Source organism: Caretta caretta, chromosome 1 (assembly GCF_965140235.1).
Source record: "Caretta caretta isolate rCarCar2 chromosome 1, rCarCar1.hap1, whole genome shotgun sequence".
NCBI lineage: Eukaryota > Metazoa > Chordata > Testudines > Cheloniidae > Caretta > Caretta caretta.
The window spans coordinates 148,204,614-148,222,110 of record NC_134206.1 but is presented as its reverse complement, the minus strand read 5'-3'; the positions used below and the strand labels follow the sequence as shown (position 1 = coordinate 148,222,110).

The 17,497-nt window shown below is 43.1% G+C and overlaps 1 protein-coding gene across 2 annotated transcripts; it reads left to right on the top strand.

The window, feature by feature from the left end:
• Window positions 1-3,149: 3,149 nt before the first annotated feature.
• Window positions 3,150-15,587, top strand: TASL (TLR adaptor interacting with endolysosomal SLC15A4). Of its 2 annotated transcripts, none has more exons than XM_048863502.2 (2): window positions 3,150-3,351; window positions 12,491-15,587. In XM_048863502.2, the coding sequence occupies exon 2, from the start codon at window positions 12,492-12,494 to the stop codon at window positions 13,353-13,355; it is 864 nt and encodes a 287-aa protein (XP_048719459.1). In that variant the 5' UTR covers window positions 3,150-3,351; window position 12,491; the 3' UTR covers window positions 13,356-15,587. The 2 variants fall into 2 exon arrangements, with proteins under 2 accessions (XP_048719459.1, XP_074988164.1); XM_075132063.1 differs by having other exon boundaries at window positions 3,150-3,373.
• The last annotated feature ends 1,910 nt before the right edge of the window (window positions 15,588-17,497 follow it).

Sequence of the window (17,497 nt, the reverse complement as noted above, 5' to 3'; positions counted from 1 at the left end):
GCACCGCCTCTTCCCACCCTGTTCTGCCCCTCCCCTGAGCACGCCCTCACTCTTCCCCCTACCCACAGCACCTCCGCCACTCTGCTAAATAGCTGATCCATGGTGGGTGCTGGGAGGGAGAGGAGGCGCTGATTGGCAGGGCTGCCAGTGGGTGGGAGGTGCTGGGGAGGAGGAGAAGGAGCTGAGAGGGGGGCTGCTGATGAGTGCTGAGCACCCACCATTTTTTCCCTATGGGTGTTCCAGACAAAGACAAGTAGCCTTTCACTCACAACTGAAATGCAGCCATCTTTGCAGTGTTTAACAACACAGGCCCATATTCAGCCTGTATTGATATGGGATCTCAATCATAAAGTTCACTGTGGTGGAGTTTGTATGAAGTATGTGAAGCAGCTCCAGCCTTCTCTTCACATTTATAATAGTGCAGCATTACCACCCACAAAAAGTGGGCAACATTGGCTGGGGAGTAGGGAGGTCTAGGGAGCCAGGGCTGAGCTATGTCGGCATATTCCCACTGATTATGGGATCACAAGTGGGAATTAAAGTTGTCATTCCAAGGGGAATCCTCTCTCTCATGCAGAGAGATGCCATTGAAATGGGCTTTTTGCCAGCGTCAGTGAATCTGGCTCACAGTCTGCCTAAGACAGGTACACAATAGATGGCAAAGTCTATTGAGCATAATAAGTAAATGTGGCCACAAACATTCTGAGCAAAATTCAGATAATAATCTGAAGGAGTTTCAAAGTTGCTACAATTTGCACCATCTTCTGAGCCCGCTCAGTGGAAGTAATGCCAGCTTAAGCCAATTTAGACACAGGATGAGGGGGGCAGAAGGTGATGTGTTACAGCAGGTTAGAATCTCTGCAGTTCACTCACCTTTCAATTTGACCCTCAGAGTGCTACAGTTAAAGAACAGATTATAAATCAGAGCGTAACAATTCATGTGATAATTCTGCCTGCCTGAGGATAACCCTTCAGATGAAGATGAACAAGGGCACTAGGAAACATATGGATATCCACCAAAAAGGTTGATCCTTGCTCTTGCAAAATATCAGGTTGTTAATGCTCAACCTGTTTTATGAGAAACTACAGTACTAAAACTCTCTTCCTCTGGAACTTAAAGCTACAGTAGGATGAATGAGAACAGACTATCATGGTTTTTGTGTACTGTAAAGCAGTGAGCACTGGCTAATTTTTTCAAGCCTGGGTGCCTAAAGTTAGGTCTTTAAATCCCTGAGGTACTGGAATAAAAGTAGCTAAATTTTCAATATTTTTGGAAAGTTGCAGCTCCCACTGACTTAGAAGTGCTCATCTCTTTTGGAAATCAGGCCACTTATATCTAGGTGCCAATATATGCATTTAGAAGCCGCACTTTAGGCATCCAGTTTTAAAATTCTGACCATTCTTCTTAAGTTATTCCTGGAGGTGCTTTTGCACTAGCAAAAACTCATTTTTTGATATTTTTACTCTCAGCAGAAATATTGAGCGACCAGCCCTAGGGAGCTCTGTAGAATACAGAAAAGCCAGTAATTCCCAGCAGCAGCTCAACGGGTAATGGAGGCTTGGGAGAAGAGTCTAAAAGTGGCAGCACATTAAGGGAATCACATTAATGGAAGGGAGGAGGATGCTGCATCATCTGTGGAGGAAAATTCATATTTTATCTTTTCTGCAGATGGTAGTTACCCAAAAAAGATAACTTGTAGCATATATTCATCGTTTTATAATTACCTGAAAATCAATGTAATACTTCACAATATCACTCACTATTTGAACCTTTGGTATGCCCTGTTCCAGCTACAGAGCCATATTTATCCCAGGCAGATGAGCAACACCAGGCCTGAATTTGCCCCAAGGAATGAAGCTGGAAAAAGCTACATGACTGTTAAAGGCACACATGTGATAACAGGTGTCTCTTGCCAGTGAGGAATAGCTCCCAAGGGAAGGACTTCCTGCAGTAAAGATGCCTCTTGGAATTTGATGGAGACTGCCAACCTTGCCCAGCCATAGCTGGCTTTAGGACCTATTGAAAACGGTATATCTCCTGAGCAGATGCAATGTTATTTAATCCTAGCTAGTGCATATGGCTGTTGGAGTAAATAACATTTCATAGGCATAGCAGGCCTATTTAACGCAGAGTGTGAAAACTGATATCTGCGCTGGGATATCTGACTAAGGTTAAGAGGACATTGTATATTATTGCTACTCAGTCTTAAAGTTGGACTACATGAAAAAATGAGACACTGGCTTCTGAAGTAGCATAAGGTGGGGTCTAATGAATTTGAGTTTCAAGGGATGTGTATGTATTATCACAATGAAGACTATTATCTACCTATCTCAGATTTTTCTTTAGAATCCATCCCTGCTCTAGCAAAATGCAGTTCCTTATCGGGCTCTGTGGAAAAGCCATCATCATCTAATGAAAACAGTTCCATGGTACAGTACAATTTCTCCTGAACAGATGAAGGGATAAGGTAGGCTGTCCTTCCCACAGTGCCCCAGGGTGGCACAGACCTCAGTCTTTTTGGTTGATTCCAGTCTTTCCAAGTGACTTACATAGCTTAATCATGCTACATGATATACCTGCATATATACCTTAGCTGGTTAGCAGATTGAGTTCTGTGCTTCTAATAAAACCGTAGACTTCCTTAAAGAAAAGTAATATAGGTTTTAGTTAAAAAATAAAAGAGAGACAGGAAGAAAATAGTTTGCAATCATTTTCTTAGTATAGAAATCTGATAACCCCCTTTCAGCTAACTCTTACTCAGTTTTGTGGGGTCAATTCAGATGTGCCAGTAGCATCTTGTACTGGCTTATTTGGCAGTAGACTAGATGCAATAGGGTCTTTATGAGATCGTGTGCCTGCTAAGGAAGGGATTCCTGTTTGGTCCTATGGTGACTTACCATCTCTGTAAAGATGGAAAATTACATAAATGGAGTGAAGCTGAGGTAAGACACAACTGAATTCTAGATTATCAAACTCTCTCAGATTGCTATATTTTTTCATTTCATTAACATCTCTCTTTACGGAACTGGCAGCATAGGCTGATGGGTACACACGTGTTATGTTGCAATATACTATTTTAACAACATTTAGTTTCACAACACAGTTTCATTTTGGCATAAAAAGAGGAAGAAAGGGTCTAATATGGTGTGATTCTAATAAGTCAGTTATAAAACCTCCAAATCTCCCAGGGACTTCCCTTTAATTCTTCTGAGTAATGGAGAGTGAGAAACAAAATACATGTCATCTTTGCAATGTAAAAAAAGCTACATACAAGTGAACTTTTAAACTGTCTGGAAGAACTACAATTTTTCTCTGCATGGTCATTTCCTGTTGTGTATCTTCTGTCTCAGGTAAGCTGCTAAGCTCCTGAAGGTAAGAACTAAAACACATTATGCACTGTACAATTCTCTGTAAATGTTTTTGCTGCCTCTCCACTTGGCTTGTTAGTGTCTGATTGGCAATCACATTGGTAAAATTCAGATAATCTTTGTCTGATTGGCATGTGGACAGTGTAGGTTTTCAATGATTTTACATAGCTTCTGTGAATTTCCACATGCAATTTCTGGTTCCTTCAGAACTGGTAAGTATATTACAAACTCCAGGCTAGTGTATCTGCCTCCAAAACTATGAGTCACAATAGTTAGTCTTTGATGTGGCTTAAGGATATGAAAACGTAGTCACTCAGATCCTGTGTGGGGTCTTGGTACACGACTGGGCCTCTAGGCACTACCATAATACAAGTAATAAAATAATAATAATCTACATTATGTAATACTTTTAAAGCAAGTGTAATTGAATATGCTGCTTTTATGCTGGTATTTATATCATTTTTCATTGATGTGTATGTATGAGTTAGGAAGTTATCCAAGCGACAGCTTAGAGGTAGAGTACTGCATATGCAGATTGTTTCCCCCAAGTAAAAAATGGATATTGTATATCTGTGCCAAAAGGTTTAGAATTTTTCTGAGCAACCCAATTGTGGTTAAAATAAATATTACCTGTAGGACCTTTAATCCTTGCATTTTCTAGACTCACAGGAAATTCAGGAGTGTGCACACACGCACACAGACACACACGCACACACACTATTTCTCTCTCTTACATTTAGTCCCCAGCAGATGTAACCCTTTCATTCCATGGTCAGGTTCGTGCACTTTCCTCCTGTTCACTCTTCATAAAATGGCAGTCATTTCAATAGCAATGTACTGTAGCTCTTTCTCTGTCCCCCACTCCTACTAAGTGTAACACTTTCAGTAACAAGAGCACATGAATCCATTTCCCCCATTCCAATTACTTGAGATGCAAAATATTAATGAACTGTCACAACATGGATATAGCTTTGAAATGCACATACAAAATCCACAGAGTTAAGACTGACTAAATAGAGATTTCAGTTTACTTAGAAGAGAGACATGTAGAAACAAAGATTTTATCACTCTAAATTGTATAGTACAGGGGTTCTCAACCTGTGGGTTGCCAGTGGGCTTTAATGGGGTCACCAGTGCTGGTGTCAGACTTGCTAGGGTCCTGGGCTGGAGCTGAAGCCTGAGCCCCACCTCCTAAAGCGAACGCCAGAGCCCCACCGCCTGGGGTTGAAGCCGAAGCGGTGCTCAGGCTTCAGCTTCAGCCCTGGGCAACAGGACTCAGGGGCTGAAACCCTTGGGCTTCGGTTTCACACTAGCAGAGTTAGTTAATCTATGGGTAGGTTGTGCCATGATTGCCCATTATGGAGTTTTTTTGCACCTTCCACTGAAGCATCTGGTATTGGCCACTGTCAGAGACAGGTTATTGGATTAGAGACAGCAACTGCCCAATCCAGAATGGCAATTTTTATGTTCCTTTGTACCCCCTTGGTGCAGGCAAATGCATGTTTTGTATAATGTAGGCAGCTAGTTTGCAAGATTTGGCCCATGTAATTGTAATCTAGACAAGGAGCAGATTCAGAGGAATCATGCTCACAGTTGGCAAACACCTTTAAGGAAGTTATACACAAGGGAAGGATATAACTCCTAGCTTTAGGTGGGAGTAGGCAAAGGAGATCTTGTCTGAGGCTAATGAAGAAAAGTGTTTATTTGATATTTGGAAAGGTTCTTAGCCATAGTGGCAACAGAGCAGTATAATGAACTCCAAATAGAAGCACTTGAGGCACAGTCACTGTAAATATTCAACAACAGCTTTGCTATAGGGCTTTTCAGATGTACACAGCAAAGAGTCTTGCAAAATGCAGTTTAGAGTGGATGGCCCAGAGAACCTTTTCTGACCTGAAATGAAGACCACATTCGACAAAAAGGTGTAGGGGACTGGAAACTTATTGGAGTTCCCCATGGAGAATTTGTACAAGACTGTTCCATTGTGTACGTGTTGGGGAGTGGAAGGGGGCAAGTTACTCCTCATCAGATGAGCAGGAGCAGGGCTTAAATTCTCATAGAGTATTTCCTGGAGCTCCCCGGGGCTCAGGGCTTCTGTCCTGTGGGTCTGAAAATATTGATCAGAGCTTTGCTCCGGACAGCTCCAGCTGAATTTAAGCCATGAGCAGGAGGTTCAGTTTCCTAAATCTGGGGATGTCAGGGAATTCCACCATCTTCATGGAAACTGTATGGCTCCGCCCTCTTTCCTGGCTTTCCCTAACCCCCTATGGTTCCTGCCAGTGAGGCCTCCACAGGCACTGCACTGTCAGGGCTCCACGTCCAGCTATAGCTCCTCAAGAATTATGACGTGATTGGAATAACAGAGACTTGGTGGGATAACTCACATGCCTGGAGTACTGTCATGGATGGTTATAAACTGTTCAGGAAGGACAGGCAGGGCAGAAAAGGTGGGGGAGTAGCACTGTATGTAAGGGAGCAGTATGACTGCTCAGAGCTCCGGTACGAAACTGCAGAAAAACCTGAGTGTCTCTGGATTAAGTTTAGAAGTGTGAGCAACAAGAGTGATGTAGTGGTGGGAGTCTGCTATAGACCACCGGACCAGGGGGATGAGGTGGATGAGGCTTTCTTCTGGCAGCTTGCAGAAGCTACTAGATCGCACGCCCTGGTTCTCATGGGTGACTTTAATTTTCCTGATATCTGCTGGGAGAGCAATACAGCGGCGCATAGACAATCCAGGAAGTTTTTGGAAAGCGTAGGGGACAATTTCCTGGTGCAAGTACTAGAGGAGCCAACTAGGGGGGGCGCTTTTCTTGACCTGCTGCTCACAGACCGGGAAGAATTAGTAGGGGAAGCAAAAGTAGATGGGAATCTGGGAGGCAGTGACCATGAGTTGGTTGAGTTCAGGATCCTGACACAGGGAAGAAAGGTAAGCAGCACGATACGGACCCTGGACTTCAGGAAAGCAGACTTCGACTCCCTCAGGGAACGGATGGGTAGGATCCCCTGGGAGACTAACATGAAGGGGAAAGGAGTCCAGGAGAGCTGGCTGTATTTCAAGGAATCCCTGTTGAGGTTACAGGGACAAACCATCCCGATGTGTCGAAAGAATAGTAAATATGGCAGGCGACCAGCTTGGCTTAACGGTGAAATCCTAGCGGATCTTAAACATAAAAAAGAAGCTTACAAGAAGTGGAAGTTTGGACATATGACCAGGGAAGAGTATAAAAATATTGCTCGGGCATGTAGGAATGAAATCAGGAGGGCCAAATCGCACCTGGAGCTGCAGCTAGCGAGAGATGTTAAGAGTAACAAGAAGGGTTTCTTCAGGTATGTTGGCAACAAGAAGAAAGCCAAGGAAAGTGTGGGCCCCTTAATGAATGAGGGAGACAACCTAGTGACAGAGGATGTGGAAAAAGCTAATGTACTCAATGCTTTTTTTGCCTCTGTCTTCACTAACAAGGTCAGCTCCCAGACTGCTGCGCTGGGCATCACAACATGGGGAATAGATGGCCAGCCCTCTGTGGAGAAAGAGGTGGTTAGGGACTATTTAGAAAAGCTGGACGTTCACATGTCCATGGGGCCGGATGAGTTGCATCCGAGAGTGCTAAAGGAATTGGCGGCTGTGATTGCAGAGCCATTGGCCATTATCTTTGAAAACTCGTGGCGAACGGGGGAAGTCCCAGATGACTGGAAAAAGGCTAATGTAGTGCCAATCTTTAAAAAAGGGAAGAAGGAGGATCCTGGGAACTACAGGCCAGTCAGCCTCACCTCAGTCCCCGGAAAAATCATGGAGCAGGTCCTCAAAGAATCAATCCTGAAGCACTTACATGAGAGGAAAGTGATCAGGAACAGTCAGCATGGATTCACCAAGGGAAGGTCATGCCTGACTAATCTAATCGCCTTTTATGATGAGATTACTGGTTCTGTGGATGAAGGGAAAGCAGTGGATGTATTGTTTCTTGACTTTAGCAAAGCTTTTGACACGGTTTCCCACAGTATTCTTGTCAGCAAGTTAAAGAAGTATGGGCTGGATGAATGCACTATAAGGTGGGTAGAAAGTTGGCTAGATTGTCGGGCTCAACGGGTAGTGATCAATGGCTCCATATCTAGTTGGCAGCCGGTGTCAAGTGGAGTGCCCCAGGGGTGAGTCCTGGGGCCGGTTTTGTTCAATATCTTCATAAATGATCTGGAGGATGGTGTGGATTGCACTCTCAGCAAATTTGCGGATGATACTAAACTGGGAGGAGTGGTAGATACGCTGGAGGGCAGGGATAGGATACAGAGGGACCTAGACAAATTGGAGGATTGGGCCAAAAGAAATCTGATGAGGTTCAATAAGGATAAGTGCAGGGTCCTGCACTTAGGACGGAAGAACCCAATGCACAGCTACAGACTAGGGACCGAATGGCTAGGCAGCAGTTCTGCAGAAAAGGACCTAGGGGTGACAGTGGACGAGAAGCTGGATATGAGTCAGCAGTGTGCCCTTGTTGCCAAGAAGGCCAATGGCATTTTGGGATGTATAAGTAGGGGCATAGTGAGCAGATCGAGGGACGTGATCATCTCCCTCTATTTGACTTTGGTGAGGCCTCATCTGGAGTACTGTGTCCAGTTTTGGGCCCCACACTACAAGAAGGATGTGGATAAATTGGAGAGAGTCCAGCGAAGGGCAACAAAAATGATTAGGGGTCTGGAACACATGACTTATGAGGAGAGGCTGAGGGAACTGGGATTGTTTAGTCTGCAGAAGAGAAGAATGAGGGGGGATTTGATACTGCTTTCAACTACCTGAGAGGTGGTTCCAGAGAGGATGGTTCTAGACTATTCTCAGTGGTAGAAGAGGACAGGACAAGGAGTAATGGTCTCAAGTTGCAGTGGGGGAGGTTTAGGTTGGATATTAGGAAAAATTTTTTCACTAGGAGGGTGGTGAAACACTGGAATGCGTTACCTAGGGAGGTGGTAGAATCTCCTTCCTTAGAAGTTTTTAAGGTCAGGCTTGACAAAGCCCTGGCTGGGATGATTTAATTGGGGATTGTTCCTGCTTTGAGCACGGGGTTGGACTAGATGACCTCCTGAGGTCCCTTCCAACCCTGATATTCTATGATTCTATGATTCTAAGATGGGAGTAGGAAGTAAGAGTGCCATAAGATATAAAGTTAATACTGATGGTCACTATAACTTTTGTATAAAGTACGCATAGGGTGGGCCTTGGCTCTACATCCTCCCATCCCCCAACCAGGATCCCTAACCTCATGGAAGGGCTTCTCGGAGTCGTAGGGGGTGGGAGAAGATTTCCGGAAAGGGATCCATAGGATTTTCATTCCCTCCATGAAGGGAGAAGGGATTATTTGCACCTGTGATTCTAGGAAGCCAGCTGGAAGAACTTGTGTATGTATAGGGATCACATACGAAGCTGAACTCCAGATACCGAACAGAACACCTATAACGTTATTTAGGACCATACTTTGGGAGCCTGGATGCCAGACACATTGTGGTCCCAAATGTATTTGTGTCCGTCCCTTTCTAAAAGCCCGCATCCCACATATCCTTGTGCCCACTGGCTGTACTACATTCCTTTCACTTTATCTAGAAATCTTCTAACTCACTCAGGCTTTTTAGGGGACAAGCAGATTTTATTACTACTCTTCTTATATATATATATATATATTGCTCCAGGCTCTTGCTTAGCCTAGGCTAGGTAGTCAGTTCAATTCTGTGTTGTTATGTAGCTTCTCTATCAGCTGTGCACTGGGCTCTTTGTACACACACTGCCATCATCTCCAAGCAGTGAATCTGTCAGTCTGAGAAAGCCTATGATATTGCTGGATTCTGGATATTTGCGCAGAGGCTCACTCTAGTCACACTAATGCTAGCAGCATAGATCAAGGGTCGACTTATCTCTCCACTGAAATGCAGAAAATACCCAGGTTAAGGCATATGCCAGGGACTTGGTTTTAAAAACCGAAAAGATATAAAGGTAATAAAGATTTACAACAGGCAGTGCCTCTTTTATTCCTCCCCAGTGCAAGCTATGCTAGTATTCCTTTAGAATTTAATCAGTCACCCATAGTAAAAAATAAAATCCGGCAGCCCTGTCTCAGGCAAAACATGTCAAGAGTAAAGACCATGAACTAGGCCATCTGCTCTCTTTGTCCCCCATGGAATGAAACATCCATGTGAATTTTTCAAGGAAGGATAGGAGAAAAATAGACTGATCTAAAGGAGCATGAAATCCTCATCGCTCCAACTCTGTGGAATCCCTTATACACAATCTCTGTGCATTTGCGACTCTGTGGTGTGCATGTGTATTGGAGGCAGGAGAAAATGGAACTGGGAATAACTGTTCTTCCCTTACCAAAGAAAAAGCACCTGTAGGAAATAATGCTGACCCTTTCCACATGCTAATCCCCTCTGTGTGGCCAGTTGCCAGTAGTGAGACCATGGCAACTTGCCTCTAGCTGAATTGATGGGCAGAGGATGGAGGGGATAACAGGAATGTATTGAGCTTCCGTGTAAATGTCCAGGCCCTCAGAATTGCCTCTCACCTTAACACGATTTCGCTTGAAGACCTGGGAACATCTGCAGGCTGAAAGGGAAACAATCCTCTACAGAGCAAGAGGGTAAAGCCCACTCAGCCAACTAGATTTTTCCAAGTAGTCTGTGGGTCTGAACTTGCTCAGTTTCATGAGTTTTCTGGGTTCCCCCACCTCAGCACTGGGTGTGATCTGACCCTGAAAATAAGAACTACAGAATTTGGCCAAAGAAATGAAACCAGCAGTTTCAGTTCCCTGCTCATCACTTTCTGATAGAAGAATGGTACATCTGGCAGCTGGGAAAACAATGATGACACATGCTACATAAACTGGGCACAGCCTATGTACAGTGATTAGAAATGGGATAGATCATGTAATATAGTTTTACATATTTCTCAATATCTACACCAAAAATAAGTATATGGGTCAGTATCACAATAATTCCACATTTGGTCTGACCAAAGTAAAAGCCAACACTCTACTGTTTCCTGTGAAAGACTATAGGAGAGAACTATTTTGGCATCTCCTCCTGCTATGATGGAAGCAGAATTTATCTGGCATTCTGAAGTAGATTTTCATGGCTCTCTTAGTGTGGCTAATAAATAAAGTAAACCAGCAGCAATTAATCCTAAGGGCAATTAAGCTCCAGATAGGGTTTCTGAAGCTGTTTAAAAGGAAGGGATGCTAGAAACCAGTCATCTGAGAGGGCACGCTGTCCTCATGGGAAAGAGATCTCCCCCTCTCAGGAACCCTCCATGGACACTAGTCTATGTCTCTTCCCGTGTTCTGCTAACTGCTGTTACTGGAGTCACAGGGCTGAGGTAAACATGGAGCTGCCACAGGGACAGAGGACAGCCAGGACTCAGAGTCCCTAACACATGTATGTAGATATTATCTCCACACACAGATTACATTCTGAGAGGCCCTGGGTGAATTACTTTCTCCTCCCTCCTAACTCAGAATGGGTTCTTTGCACAGACGGGCCTGTTCTCTCCTGCTGACAGCTCCTTTCTGCCCCAGTTTCTGAGGACGCTTCCATAGCCAAGACCAGGACTTTGTCCAATATGTATTGCAACATTTTGCAATGGCTACTGTAATGCAAGGAATGGCTCTTGGAGGAGGTGAAAGCCCTATCACACCCACCGATAATGAGTGACAACCACAAAGTTGGCATGTAGTATCCCATGGGCCACATAATGATACCACCTCTCCTTTCACAGTTTGTATAAGCATTTCCCAATCACTTGTGTGCTCTCAGTTCTGGTGTTCTGAAACAGTTGAATAAACTGAAAAATATCTATAACATGTGTTCCTCCCTGTGGAGACAATATCCGTGCCTATTGCATTTTATAATTGGATTAAATGTTAAATGAAGAGTTCTACATGTTATTAAAGTGAAGACTATTTAATTTCTCGTGGGTCACTTGGTAGTTTTGTACTATAAAAATGATTTGGACATGTGAAATCTGCTTGGTAAAACTTAACTTCCTCTTTGCTCCACCATGTGGGACTGGTCTAGGACCCCTTTCTTACAGGATATTTTCCTGCCACTGGTTTAGAAAAACTGTTGCATAATTATGAATAATTATACTGAAATTGAATGTGCTGGGAGGCTGAACATTTCCTGGTGCATAGCGATGCATGTATCTCCCAGTTACACAGTACTATGCACTCTGACTGCTTTCTAAGTGTCTGATTTCAATAATCATTGTATGGCTATTTTTCTGTAACTATACTGTATGGTCTACATTCTCAAAACTAGCCAATGATTTTGGGAGCCTTGATTTCTGGGTGTCTGACTTGAGATAGTGTGGCCCTGTTTCCAGAACTGCTGAGCATCCAAAACTCCAACCAAAATGAACAGGAGCTGGGGGTACTGAGAATGTCTGAAAACCAGGCCCTAGCTGTCTCAATTTGGAAACTCAAAGTGACCATTCAGACTGGCTGTTAACCAATATTAGCCAGTCCAAGTACAGAAATTTGTATAATCACTCTATGGCGGGTTTTTTTAAATTAAAAAGAAACCACGAAAATAACAATTATTCAGCCTGAGAAGAAGGAAGAAGTCAGATTCACATTCTGAGTGTGAGATCCACCTTTTCAAACGGTGGCATGTGAAGGCCTTCAAGTTTTGGAATAAACCCCATAGCTTGAATGTGCATGGAGAATGGAAAAAACCCACTTTTTATGGCCACCCACTGAAATCAATACACTTTCTGCAGAAACCATATAGATATAAACCACAAGCCATTGCACAAAATATCCTTATAAAACAAAAACACAGTATATTGTATATAGTGGTGTACATAAAATTATTTTATGTGATTGGTCTAACATCACAGTTAGCAGCCTAGCTGCTCACTGCATTCATTTAAGCCATTTAAAAAGTGGTAAACTCCTATGGTGATATCCTGATCTGAAGCTAATCTATATGCAACCAATAACAGATTTTCAGGGGGAACATAATCAATACAAAAGTCTTTTTACAAACAAATGAACTATTTGCCTTTTCTTGTTGTTTTTTTGTTCCATCTTCCTGTTGGTTTATGATCTAATTTAATCTTTGATGTCTTATTTCCTCTTTTTTCAAGAATGTTGTCAGAAGGGTATCTTTGTGGAATCCCCTATTTTTGTGAGGACTTCTTGAGTTCCAAGCTCTACAGAAAGCGAGAAGCAGAGGAGAAGGTGCATGAGATGAGTGTCATGTGTGGCTTTACCTATTCCTCCATGGATGAAACACAGGGCAGAAGTCTCTTTCAGAGGTGGTCTGTGGGCAAGTTCTTTTCTTCAGTCCGTTCAAAAGGAAGCAAACACAATGGAAGACAGAAAGAGACTTTACCGCAGGTTATTCAGAGCCCAGAGTTTGAAAGGCAAACATCTCCAGCTGGGAATATGGCTGGAGGATCCACAAGTAGAGATACCTACCTGGTTCCTTCTTCCTGTAAAAGCATTTGCAAGAATTACAATGATTTGCATATCGCTGGTGGCCATGTGATGCCTATCAGCTCAGTAACAACAGATTTTACCTGTGACAGTGGGATAGGCCCATTTTTGGAGTCATCAGAGATTCCTCCGCCTATGGAATCCATGATGCCACCCAATGACCTCATTCGCAAGCCCGTCCAAGGGTACTCGTCATGCTGGCGAGTGACTAGCATAATGCAACACCAGCAGCCCCTCTCCAATTCAATACTGAATGACTACCTAGAGCAGAAAGTGGTGGAGTTGTACAAACAGTATATCATGGACAGCATGGTCAACAGCGCATCCCCCACTCAGATCATGGCCTCTGAGCTCATCATGACCAACGTAGACCAAATCAGCATGCAGATATCACGGGAGAGGAATATGGAGACCACTAAGGCCAAAGACATGGTCATTAACTGCCTATTACGACTTGCCAGTGGAAAAGTATCTAGTGAAATAAGCACCCCTAGTCTGCATATTTCGCAATAAAGCAGCATCAGTATGTAGACTGGTGGCATTAAGGTGGTCTACAGCTAGAAAGCTTACAGGCTTTGTAAATACAAATGTTAAGTTCTCAGTTATAGTACTCTTCTGATATTATTGAATTAACCCTGTTATAACTGAGAGTATTGTTATTTGACCAATTTCTGTTGGCCAAAGAGACAAGCTTTGCAGCTACGCAGATCTGGTCCAGAGGTGAAGAAGAGCTCTGTGTAGCTTGAAAGCTTGGCTCTTTCACCAATGCAAGTTGGTCCCATAAAAGACATTACCTCACACATCTTGTCTCACTAATATCCTGGGACCCACAAGGCTACAACAACACTGCGAACATTATTGTTATTTATAATTTGTACTGTCATTGCACCCAGGAGCCTCAGTCCTGCTAAGCTCTCCCTCCTGCTTGGAATCTGCACTTTTATCATTTGTAGGGCCCTACCAAATTCACGGTCCATTTTGCTCAATTTCATGGTCATAGTTTTTAAAAAGAGTAAATTTAATTATTTCAGCTATTTAAATCTGAAATTTCAGGGTGTTGTAATTGTAGGGGTCCTGACCCAAAAGGAGTTGTGGGGAGCTCGCAACGTTACTGCTACCCTTACTTCTGTGCCGTGGCTGGCAGCGGTGCTGCTTTCAGAGCTGGGCAGCAGGAGAGAGGTGGCTGCTGGCCAGGATCTCAGGTGTGAAGGCAGAGCCACCGCCAGCACCAGTACAGAAGTAAGGATGGCAAGGTATGGTATTGCCATCCTTATTTCTGCCTGCTGCCTGCAGAGCTGGGCCCTCAGCCAGCAGCTGGCACTCTCCAGCTCTGAAGGCAGCAGTGCAGAAGAAAGGATGGCATGGTATGGTATTGCCACCCTCACTTCTGAGCTGCTGATGGCTGGGCGCTGCCTTCAGAGGTAGGCACCTGCCAACAGCCACTGCTCTCCGGACACCCTGCTCTGAAGGCAGTGGAGATGTAAGGGGGGCAATACCTCAATCCCTCTAAAATAACTTTGTGACCCACCAGTAACTCCGTTTTGGGTAAGGACCCCAATTTCAGAAACACTGGTCTTCCCCGTGAAATCTGCATAGTATAGGGTAAAAGCACACACAAGACCAGATTTCACAGGAGGAGACCAGATTTCATGGTCCATGATGCATTTTTCATGGCCGTGAATTTGGCAGGGCCCGAATCATTTGTACCAGTGTGAACTTCAGCCTTCCTCCCAAACAAAGCTGGCTGTGTCCAGATCTCGCAACTATGACTAATCTCTACTGTCTGCCCCAACTCTATCCATCCTCTTACTTTCTTTGTTTCACCACCTTCCCTGCTCACTTTCTCTCAGATCCAATCCAAGGTTAGTTCTGAGCCAAGTAGGCTCCCCAAGTGTGTATGAATTTGTTCTTCTCTGAATTGAACCGTTAAAAAGAACAGGGAAAAATTATAATGATCTGCAATCACTTGTAGATATTGTTTTTTTTTGCCAGCTAGCTATATACGATGCAGCTTGGGGAATAGAACTCAGAGCTTTAGAAAACATAGCACTTTACCACTTGAGCTAAAAGAGAATCTTCCTTAACTGATACATGCAATATCCTCTTTTTAGGCCATTTAATGAATGTTTTCTTATGAATCTAGTGGTGGAGGGCATTGAAGGGGGCAGAAAATAGGATTCATCATAGCTGGGAGAATTCCAAACTGCACACTAAAGGCCTGAAGGTAATGGGAATATTTCCACTGAATGCTTGAGGAAGCCTAAAATATCCCACCCAATAGTGAGCAGTGGTACATGTACACAACAAGCAGTACATTAAAGTTGGGGTTTGTTCTTGTTTGTTCCTAATTAACTTGTTTATTCATAATACTGTTCCTTGCTGTGATCACTGGCATGCACCTCAGATCACAGAGCCTGGCTCTTGATGTACTTTTATAAGGAAGTCCTTCCCCACTCCACATACTTGCATTCACTTTTTTTAGACTCAGTTCTTTGTGGAAGGTACTATCTCCTATTATGAGTTTGTACAATAGCTAGCATAATGGGGGGCCAGTCCCCCTGTGCTACTGTAATACGATAAATTATTAATAAACACCCACCAGATATTTTTGCTTTGGTGATTCATTAGAGCCTAATATTTGCCTTTGCATCTCTCTCAGCGGGATCTTTTTTACTTTTATCTGTACAGTTTTTTTTTATCAGCATGTAACATTTTTAAAAAATAAACTTGTTACTTAAAACTTCATTTTGTTGCTGCTCTCTTGCAAGAAATTGCTTAGTGATAACATTTATACTTCCCTACAGGGTGATAATTTCAGGATGAAATGACTATTTGAAGTACAAATGGCTGAAATTTGTAGATTTCTAATACCTTTGAAGCGAGAGCCCCATTCAAATACAGGGGCGTTACATCTTGTTGTCATAGCAACCTACTATAATACTATTATACAGCAAATCAGTAAAAGTAATCTTTCCTTTGTTACAGTTCAGGATACTTCAATGATCAAATGCAATTGACAAATAGAAATGATGCTATTTTCCATCCAAGAAACACATTTTCACGGTAGCATGTAGAGAGTTATGCAACATCAGTTAATAATAAACATCTCTTCAAATCCTTTATGGTCTTCTTTAAACCTGCCCAGAGGTATATGGATATGCTGGGCCCTTTAGAAGCTATTTGTGAATAGCATGTGGAGCACCACTAGAGTAAGTGAATAATGCAAAAGATATGAATTTTTTTACAGATATGCATTTAGATTTTTAGATGAGTTTAGTCTGACCATACTTGTACCCTGTTTTTCTGCTAACATTCAAATGATTGAGTTTTATTGATACAAATATTAGTAGAAAATGAATTGCAAAGTCACAGGCATGAATATTCTTGCCCAAAGTGCTTGCATCATCATCAAGGCACAGAAATTGTTTCTTGCAAACACTCAGCTCTAAGCATAGCATTTGCTGTGTGCCTTATGATCACTCAATTGATGTTTTAATCAGCTGATTCTCAAGTACAGAACTTGATTTATTTTTCCTTCATGGTGGGCGCTTGATTAGCAAGTACGGTAAATATATTTTAAAAAGTGTTTCCACTGAGTCATTGTGCATGGCAGGTATGACCCCCAGATACATGAGATGCAACTGAAACTAGTTATAGTGAGAGGTGTTACGTAACCCAGCACAGCTAGATGGCTAAATGAGATACAAGAGATTAATATATTGCAGTTTTGGCCACTGTCTCATTGGAGTTTTGATTTAGAATTGCATCATTGAAAAGGATTATTATTAATAAGTTCTATTGGCAGTAATGCCTGAGGCTCCATCCCCCTGCCATCAACCATTTGATGTGGCTACCTTCCACACAAGAACCTGCCACTCTTTTCTACAGAATGGAAACATACATCCTGCGCTATTCAGGAATCCTAGCGGTTTAAAGCCCACATTGATCACCAGAACATCAGCTGCCTTGATCACAAGCCTGTGCAACACACTATATTTTGCCATGCAAAAATTCACTGTGGACTTCAAAGTTGTATCTGTCCAGTCCACTCAGTGAACACCATTCTCAAACACTGTAAGACCACATGTTTCTCATGTGCTGCTGGTGGGGTGAGGGGGTGCAGATGAGCTCTGTAGAAATAACTCTGAACTATTGTCTTGGGTTTTGGCCCTGTGCAGGTAGTGCCAGAACATACTTTCAGCTGCCTTGAAACTGCTTTTTTAAAGCTCCCCTTTTCTTGCTGAGGAAAGAGCAAGGGGTAAGTGTTCACCCTAGCCTCCATTTTGAGAAAAGGTTTTGGAATTAGCATCAGCACCTGTGGAATTCTGGGAGATGCCCAACGTAAGGTGAGAATTTCACCTCTTTCCCCACAGTTACCCTGAGCTCACTGAAAACTCCCAGAAGCCACTGTTTCAGGGAGCGGGGTTGAGAACTGAAGGCTCGGTACTTACAGGGAAGTGTGATTGCAATAGTGTGGTAAAGCATAAATGGGGATTCAGAGTAAAGCTGAAAGAACATGGCTAGAGCAGACGCAACTGAATCTCTAGTACTTATATTGATGCTGTCTCAATAGATCAACTACCAATAGTTCAGTTCTCTAGTGCAGGCACAGCCACAGTAAGTTTCTGGTCAAGGAAACTCCCCTTGATATATTC